The 9,904-nt window shown below is 32.2% G+C and overlaps 2 protein-coding genes across 2 annotated transcripts; one reads left to right on the forward strand and one right to left on the reverse strand.

Moving 5' to 3' along the window:
- Nucleotides 1-240: 240 nt before the first annotated feature.
- LOC124821780 (Protein phosphatase 2C family protein) lies at nucleotides 241-2,430 on the reverse strand. The gene is made up of 6 exons (XM_047293713.2): nucleotides 2,270-2,430; nucleotides 1,873-2,120; nucleotides 1,474-1,782; nucleotides 1,157-1,274; nucleotides 735-958; nucleotides 241-589 (listed from the first exon to the last, which is right to left on the reverse strand). The coding sequence occupies exons 2-6, from the start codon at nucleotides 2,113-2,115 to the stop codon at nucleotides 380-382; spliced, it is 1,104 nt and encodes a 367-aa protein (XP_047149669.1). The 5' UTR covers nucleotides 2,116-2,120; nucleotides 2,270-2,430; the 3' UTR covers nucleotides 241-379.
- Nucleotides 2,431-4,975: 2,545 nt separating this feature from the next.
- On the forward strand, nucleotides 4,976-5,897 carry LOC124821778 (glycine-rich protein). Its single transcript, XM_047293712.2, has one exon. It carries the CDS (start codon nucleotides 4,995-4,997, stop codon nucleotides 5,673-5,675), a length of 681 nt encoding a protein of 226 aa, XP_047149668.1. The 5' UTR covers nucleotides 4,976-4,994; the 3' UTR covers nucleotides 5,676-5,897.
- The last annotated feature ends 4,007 nt before the right edge of the window (nucleotides 5,898-9,904 follow it).

Genomic DNA, 9,904 nt, shown 5'->3' on the forward strand with positions numbered 1-9,904 from the left:
TGTTATGGGACTCTGACATTGGTTCCGCGTTCCACTTAAAACCATCGATGTGGGACTTTGTCAAACTTTGTTGTAAGTATAACTTTAGCTCTATATATTACATATATGCATGTAGTAGTATCTTACAAAGCCTCCAAGTGTGTGACTTGAAATTGAAATGGTAAGATTCTGGGACACAGCCTGTTCTTGAAGAAGTTCCTCCCTGCTTATGTTTTTCGGCATTATCACGGAGTATGATGATGGATATAGATAAATTATTATTATTACGATTACCTCTGTCGTAAGACAACCGCGAATGTCATTATAGTTGACAAGTTTATATACAAGTTTACATGGATTTCTGTGTTATAAACTGCAATGAACTGTCTAAGCATTCTTCTTAATCAACAGTTTTAATGGCTGGGAGTTTTTGAGAAGGGAAGGAGTGAAAGAAGAGGCAAATAGCTGACATGTCATCCATAGCAATGCCACTTCTCTTCCGCTTCCATTCACGTATGGCGCATTTAACAAGCTTTTGAGCTGCTTTTTCTTTATGTGGTGATGCAGAAACAATCTCCACTGCTTCCTGATTGGATATAACATCCCATACCTGAGAGGCAACAAAAAGAAGTCATCAATTTCTAAAAACTTAAAAAATGATACTGATACCTTACGGAACCAAATATGCTCATTTACTCAATGTTTTTCTCTGAAAGCAATGATTGCATCAAACACACACACAAAAAGACGAATACCCCATCTGTTGCCAATATGACAAATTGATCCCTGGTTGTAATTTTTGTTTGTGTGACATCAGGCACAGAGATTAGTCCAAAGTCCTTCATGCAGTGATCTCCTAAAGCTCTTGATATTGCTAGTCCTGGAGGTTTACCATTTGGCATCCACACCCTGTACACTCCTGGTTCATCTTCCAAACTAAATACCTGCCCTCTGCATTGTGTTATGCGTTCAGCTTCCTCTGAATTCAACAAATACCACACTCAGTGTTTGATCCATGTTAGATGAATTAAAATACTAACTAGTCTGATTTTGATAAATGTTCATATGTTTAATTCCGGACCTAAATAAAAAATTATATTGAATTTTAATATGAATAATCAAAATGGATTTTACAAACAATAAATTGTAGTGAGTGGGTAAGAGAGATGAATCAGACGTGGTAAATTTGGCTTGAAGTCAGTGGTAAGCTGATGTGGAGTTAATGTGCCATCCTCTGAAGTGGTTGCCAAGACAGCCCTAGAATCACCTATGTTTGCTGTAATAAGATATTCACCCTGAAACATCACTGACAAACATTTTCAGCACGCTTCTGATTATTACACAGGTGCCAAACCTAGCCACTAAAAGCAATTATTTCCATCAACCCGACATGGTATGTCTTAATTATTAATTAAAGACTAGGATGGAAAACCAAGAGATTTCAGACAAGTAAATAAAATATATAAAAACTTGAAAATAGAGAATACATATAACCTGTTTGATAATTGTCAATGCTGTTGTGCCACTAAGAAATGAATCGAACCCGGTTTGCTGCTTCAGATCCTGATCAACCGCAGCATAAGTCTTGATGTAGGACTGCTTCCACACGTTCAATCCATGGATATGTCTGTCTGCTTCCATCTTAAAATCCAGGTCAAGTGATGTTGCAGCCAGATTTTCTTGCCAATTGCACAGCAAAATTGTTGGCACTAGTTTCTTGACGCTTTTTGCTACAAAGTGTCCCCAAGGGCCATGCCCATCAAAAACTCCACAGAACATAATGTCTTGTTGGCATCCAAATTCCTAGCATCATCAACAGCCAACAAAGTACAACATTTGATAATTTGTACAATAAGCTAACTTGTAATGGCTTGAAAAAAGTGGTTGCCTTACCTCCCAAACAAGAAGACGATCCTGATTCACTCCTTTCCGTCCCCTATTAGTGAACACAGAAGCAAAATTGTTGGCCTTTGTCGACCTAACAACTCCAGATGAACTCAGTAACAGTTCACTTTTCCTCGCTTCCTTTGCCAATTCTTCTGCAGCTGTCCTTCCATCTTCCCTTTTACAATTCTTCTCCTTCTTGATTGACACGGTTCTTGCCAATCCATTCACAAAAGATGGAAAAAGAACCATGATAACTGCATTCCAATCATTGTTGCAGGTTATACACACTCACAGTTCCTCACAACTAACAAAAGACGTGTACGTGCACTGATATACCAGTTCTAGTTCTTTCATGATAACACATGAAATAGAAAAGGAAGAAAAAAACAAGTTATGAACATACCTGTGATTTGTAATCACCACCAGAAAATCCTAAAGCCTGTTAGAGCCTGAGGAACTGAGAGACGATTCCTTCCAAGCAATGCTTCCATACCATGATAGCAAGTTACAAAGTTACAACCGCAATCTCTGTATTTGGATCCACGTGACATATTTGTAATGTGTGGTGGCTTTACCTTTCGTACCCTTTATTTGGCCACCATAAGATACTGAGCAAGGGGTATTTTGGACAGTGAAAGGTGATTAAAACATATTGTACCAATTAGATTAATAATTTGAAGACATTATAAACAATAAATGACAAAAGAATTGACCGAAAAAAGAACAATAAAAGAGCAATTATTGTCATACGAGGTCGGTGTTTAAAAACTATGTAATAGCAAATTGACATTAAATAACTTAATTCTGTGGTTGCAATTCGTCTATAGCTAGTGGTTGGCTTTGAACAAATCGATCTTCAACTTTTCTTTGTGCTCTATTAGGTAAATATCTTCAATCTTTGATTAAACAAAAAATTCAAACAGGTTGAACACTTTAAAATATAGAATTTAGAGATATTTTAATAAGCACATTCCACTGAGTGTACCAAACACAAGGCTATGGCTTGCCCAGTTGTCTTTGGAGGGCTCCACAATGCTAAGGTCAATAATGTAAACGTGTCTTTCTACAAAGTGGTTGTAATCATACTCAAATTTGTTATATTTTTACTATTCATTTTTTTCTTCTACTTTCGATCACATTTATCTATATTACCTATTTTTTGTTCTTTTTTGTGAATTGTGTTGTAGGCTTTTTGAGCACGACTCCACGAGGATCTAGAATAGAAAAAGTTGAGATTTGTGACATTATAGGATGTTATGGTGAGGGCCTACCAAGGATTTAGTAAGCTACGAAGCAAGCATTGATGACCAAGGTTGGTTTGATTGGAGGACTCATGCACTATCTTAAACCACGTATGACAATTTAGACAATAATATGCCGCCCACCATAGTGGGAGGAGTAGATACTGGATTGGTGGGGTTGGAATAGAATAAAGCATGATATAATTGAATTTTAATTTTCATTTATGATAAATAGGAAATTTATACAACCATTCACATATGCACAAACACGCTTTATAAGACTATGTTGACTAGATCCTCTCTTGCCACTCAGCTGCATAATGGAACTATGCAAGTAATAATAAAATTGTGCTGTTCTCTAATTTAATTTTTTTTATGTTTCTATGCTCTTATTTTCAGGTGATTCCGGAAGGACATGGTCAAAGACACAATGGTCTCTGATTAAGCAGCATATATCCCGAGACCTTTTACAACTCCATTGTGAAAAAATATATTAATATATTTTGTCAGGTTAACCTCAAACTGTCTAATCGATTATATTTGATCGTCTACTTTAATGTCTACTTTAATATCGATCACATTTAGTCTATTATTATTGGTCGATTACATTTGATCGATTGTTTTTTGATAAGGTAAAATGGTCAAATTAATGTAATGGTAATCATCAATTAATTTATTAACGTTGATTAAGGTAAGATTGGATTGTATCTAGATTGACAAAAAGATAAAATTAACAACTACTATAAATAAATCTATAGGATATAACTTTCAAACACATGCATTACTACATTAATACTATATTGATCGGTCATTTACTGATTTTAGTATTAGAGTACCTTCTACAGATATCATCTGTGTAGTTTGAACATACAATAAACTCTCACAAAACAAAACTTAGACTTTGGACAACATGTCGAAAACCGAACAACTGACCTTGACTTCATACCCGAAACATTTTTGCGTCCATCGTGTAGTCAAGCAAGCATCTTTGTTACTTCCACTGTAACCACAAGAAACCAAATGAGTAGTATGGTGGAAAAGACCAACCACACATTCATTTAGCTCCAATGGGTCTTGGCCTCTTTTAGCATCAACCTATTGACTTTTTAGTCTTGACAGCTTGGTCGTTTTGTCCTCAACATAACCTCATTCAGCTTCAATGTTTTATCCTTTTTTAGCTTTAATGTATTGATTCTTTGGTGATCGTTTAGTCTCAATCACCTGCTTGTTCGACCTTAGCATATCTCATTCAAATTTATTATCTCAGTGTCTTTTTGCTTCAACAGTTTGGTCGTTTGGTCTTATTTGCATCTTGGCCTTTTTTTTATCTCAAATTATCAACTTTTTAGTCTTGACAGCTCGATCATTCAGTTTCAAGAGCTTCTTTACCAGAAAAGTTGAAAATTGTAATAGTTGAAATTAATGATGAGTATAAAATTATAAAATAACATATGACAAATAAATATAATATAATGACAATGCAAAATAATAATCATGATAGTTAGTTAATGAAAATTTTAGAAAGTCAATTAAAAAATATAATAATTTTTAATAATCAATATATTATAAAAATTTATTATAAACTCAGTTAAGCATACTTAAATTTATGATGAAATTAAAATTTAATTAAGAAAAAAAATTGAAATAGTAGAATTCGTCATTTTTGTAATAACTCACACACCCTCTTTCTTAGCATGGGCCAAGTTCACTCACACACATTGGCCCAAGATTGCGGATCACAGAAAATAACCCAAAAGCCCAACCTCAACACTGGAAATGGCCACACCACCACGCATGTGTTCCCGAGGAAGGACACGTGGCAAATATGAATCTAGTGGTCAAATCAAACTGACACGCTAACTTTTCGTGCAGCCTTCATAATATCCAATGCACGACACAAGAAAACCGTTTCGATTTCTATTAGGTTTCTTCCAATCTCAAGGAAAGGAGCAAAATTTATTCTCAGATCCGTGTTCTTCTCCTCATACCCACTCGTTTCAATTCACCATGATTAATATCATGATGGTCGCCGATTCCGTAGTCGTAACCGCAGCCAAAGGACTTGGTGTCCTCCGCGCCTGTCAATCCACCTGTAACCTTCCCCTCACCGATTCGGCTGCCGATCAGATCTCTGCCATGATCCAGCCTTACGACGCCGTCGCACCGCCGCCCGTAAAGCCCGCTGCTTACAAGCTACGACGCCGAACACTTCTCCGGAGAAAACAACGAACCAAACGGATATCACCCGATGGCCTCTCCGGGGACGCCGGGAACGACGGGTTCCTCTTCGGTGACAGTGGAGACGGTTATTTTGGTGGCGGTGGCGGCGGATTCGGTGGTGGCGGCGGCGGCAGTGGTCGGAATTTCAATAGATTTGGGGGTGGTCACAATTGGGATGAACCCTCATCTGATCCTGCTTTTGATTTTGTGTATCAGGTGCTGTCGTGGATTATGCTTTCGAAATGTTTGCATTTCGCGGTTAAGAAGATCATTCGAATTGTTGCGGCGGGATCGATTGTGGATTCCGGTAGGGAAAAGGTTCCCGCCAGATTGGTGCCAATTTGCTGATTTGGTATCTTCAGACGAACCCTGTAGATATCGTAGAACAAATCGTCATTGGTGATTACGCATTGCATATATGTTTAATTGTGCATTTGCTGTAAATACATTGTATATAATAATTTGTCATTTAATATTTAATTGACTAATTTCAAAGTAATTATTTTTCTGTATTTACATTTAATCGTGTAATGTTTAGTTGAAGTAATAAGTTTCCAGGTTGCGTTATCATCATTTTGGGTAGAACTGCATCCAAGGAATGCATTGTCCCTGTTTCATGTTTTGGATATTAGTCATGTAGAGAGACAAACATTTTCGGGTGCCCTTGCTCATAGTTATAACCTCAATGGTCTAAATCGAGACCTAAATCCAGGTCACATTAGTCTATTTATAATGTGTCTATTCGGGTTGGTGCCAACAATTTACCATTTAGTGCTATTGGTTTTGATTGTATTTTATGGTTGTTCTGTTTTGTTAATGATTCGTAGTGAATGGAATATGGTACTTTTATGTGATTGGCGGTGGTTCTTGTTTGGTTCAGTGTTTACCCATAATTTCGAATTCATGTTTTATAATGTGGCTTGTGTAATAGTAAGAGGTGTAACTAGATTCTCTTGCCTCAATTTTTACCCAGAATTTTGAATTCATGTTTTATGATGTGACTTGTGTATTAGAAAGAGGTGTAATTAGATTCTTTATAATCCCGTTGCATTCGAAAATGGTGAAGTTGGGTTGAAGAAGCTGTGGAAATTAAATGCAGGACTATTTTGGATCACTTCCGTAAGTACTCTATTTATAGAAGAAAATGAAAAGTTTACTTACATAATTTGAAAAATTAATTTGTACATCAAATCTTCTATTTTATATCAACAAATATAAGTTGAGAAGTTTGTTTATTGAAATTGACCATGTATTATTGGACACAAAGTTGTGATTAGTAGGAGTCATGATTATATCAAGAGTTAAATATGTTTTTAGTCCCTAAACTATTGATCGTATTTTGTTTTCGTCCTTCTTTCAAAATAAGGTATAATTTGATCTTCATTCTTTTCAAAATTTTGGTTTTAGTCCTCGAAAACTAACACCGTTAAAAATGTGATAGTTTTCGAGGTTAGTTTTCGAAAACTAAAACCAAAGTTTTGAGGACTAAAACTAGAATTTCGAAAAGAATGAGGATCAAATTGTACCTTATTTTGAAAAAGGGACGAAAATTAGAAACGGCCAATAGTTTAGGGACTAAAAATATATTTAACCCTTATATCAATTGTAAAAAAAAAAATCTGAAGTCAAAATCAAGAATTAGAATTTACTAGTAATGAAATATTTTTATGTCAAAAAGCTATTTATGTTAAAATAAATTAAAAAATAATTTAGTTAAGTGTGAATTATCATGTATTATAATATTAGAAGTACTTTCTTGAATAGAATGATAAGAAACAAAACAATAACATCCTGAACAAAATTAAGGATGTTAACCTATTGTTTGTATTTACCTAATTCATGAATTCGTGGTGTTGAGATGAGATCCTGAACAAAATTGAGTTTAATTTAATGTATCCAGTAGAAAGTTAATTTGGCAGGAGTTTAATTACATAATAATCCATATGTATTACAAATATTGTCCATCTAATAATTTTCTTAGGAAGAATATTTTTACAATTAATTATATAAATATTATTCTACGAATATAATAAATAAATGTGTCACACAGACATCCCTTAGAATAAAAAAATGTTGGAGAGAGTCTTGGTTGTCAATAAAGTGGTGAATGAGGCTAAAAAGTTGAGTGTGAAAAAGTCTATAATTGGGTAAGATGAGATTGTTCGTATTACATGGCAAAGATGCTTTTTTGAAGGGGTTTCAAATTGGCTTTGGGACTCAAGGTCAATATTTTCAAAACTAGGATAGAAGAGAGTAAATTTATAATGGAAGAGGTATTAAAATGTAATAAAGTGAAGATAGCTTTTACGTATACAAAGATAAGTAAAGAAATGGTTAGATGGAAGGGGAAATATCTATCTTTCACTGGAACAAAAATTGTTAAGGTGCTGGGGAAAATTTAATAAGATTTCTACGTCAAGGACAAGAGATACATTAGGTTACTTTGACAACATGTTTCAATAAAATTACAATTCTTACTGTTCGCTGTTGGATCTAGTCGAAATTTTTTTCTCACACTTAAATTAGGTTGAAATTATAATTACAAATCCACAACATAGTATTTTTTATATTTGAAAGTATTATTGATTGGTTGTAGATATTTGTTTGTGTTTTGACTCTTATATCCATATTTGATATTAGTAGAATTTGTTTGTAACCGTTAGTTTCCATATTGAGAGAGCTTTACATTAAAAATATTAGTGTTTTTTTGTGTGATTATTATTGTTATTTTTTTTGTTGCTGTTCTTACTCTTTATATATTCAAGTTTGAAGAAATTGTTTTTAATACATATTTTGGTGTTTTTTCGAATATTGTTTTGTTGTTTTTCCATCAAATATGTTTTTTTGTTAACTTTAGATATTAAGATGACAAATGATATGAATAAGGGTCCACATAATAGTTTTTAATTTAACCTAATAAAATATAAATTAATTTTAATTCTAATTAAATTTAATTTAACAAAATATAAATTAAATTTTAGTTTTTATTTTTTACAAATAATATAATATCTTTGGATATAAATAATATAATATTCATATTTAACCAATTTATAAATAAGTATTAAAATACTTACTAACACATTGTTAATAAATATTTACATATATTAATGATCTGTTATAGATTTTATTCGTTAGTTTTATCTATTTGTAATGTTTTAAAATGTTTTTCGGGTGTGAATGGTTCTGTTGCAATCATTATGAGATTGTTTGATGATAGAGCACAACATCCATGGGAGTCCTAAGGAGTATTTTAGTTAGTGTACAGTAAACATCTTAACTTTTGATATAAATATGTGTGTGCTTAAGTCTAGAATCAATGTAGTGTATTTGGTTAAATTAATAATAACGATATTACAATAATAATACAAACAGAGAATGGTTCATTATCATTTGAGGTTGACTTTCTAGACAAAATGAAATATAACACAACAACTGTCACGTGATATTATAATAACATCTCACTATGAATTTGATAGAAGAAATTATGTTGGCACATCTATAAAAAAAAAGTGAAATCAATAGAACTTTCAAAATAATAAAACAAAATCACTTAAACAACGAGAATCATCGTTCAAATCAAGTATTGAGATTGCAATGCAAAGGAAGAAAAATAGAGAAACAAAAATAGTTTGTGTATTATCCCAAATATGCATAATGCAGATACAAATATTTATACATTAAGATTATAACAAAGTTAGTTATAATTCTATCTAATCTATCAAATATATCAACAGAATAATAACAAACAAGATATTAAATCATAACAAATATTAAATCCTAACAAAATCAATATTTTTTAATCAAAGTATCTATTATAATCTAAAATTAAAATAATAAGTCTCTTTCATCTGTATTTTAAAAGTAAAGTTATAACCATTAAAATAAGACATTAATCTGTCAATTAAATTTAAAATTGATATGATATATAGTTATATTTATTTTATCTTTTTTTTAATTTTTATCAAATGAAAAATTTTAGAGGTGTTAAAACAGATAACCTGACTCGGTCTAAATGATTATGGATTGGTCACTTAGTGAGTGAATCAAATCCGACTCACTTATTAGCGAACTGAAAAAATTCGAACCTGACCCCGACCCACCATGGATTGGTGAGTTAAATGAGTTGGCTCACTAGCTCATTTAATTATAATTTCTTTTTAAATAAAAAAATATAATATTTTTAATCTCTAAAGACAATTTAAAATAAAAATATATATCATACAATTCAAGCGTGATCCAAAAAAAACATGTGAACAAATAAGTTTTTTATAGTGATAATTTTTGTGTCACTTATCTGTTTTTAATATTAGAATGATAAATTTATAATATTTTTTTCTCTTAAAACATACACAAATAAAATGAAAATAAAAGTTTATATATATATATATATATATATATATATATTATTTATTGAATAACACGGTTAATAAAATGAAATGGAAAAACAGAAAACGTGGAGGAAGAAAACTGTAATATCATAATACCATTTAGAGTTAATTTTTTTTTTAATTTCATATCTCAGTTAATCTGATATACGACAAAAATATCACAGTAAATTATGTTTTACATTTTTGGAG

This window comes from Vigna umbellata, chromosome 1, assembly GCF_029865625.1.
Source record: "Vigna umbellata cultivar VRB3 chromosome 1, Vumbellata_1.0, whole genome shotgun sequence".
Lineage (NCBI taxonomy): Eukaryota > Viridiplantae > Streptophyta > Magnoliopsida > Fabales > Fabaceae > Vigna > Vigna umbellata.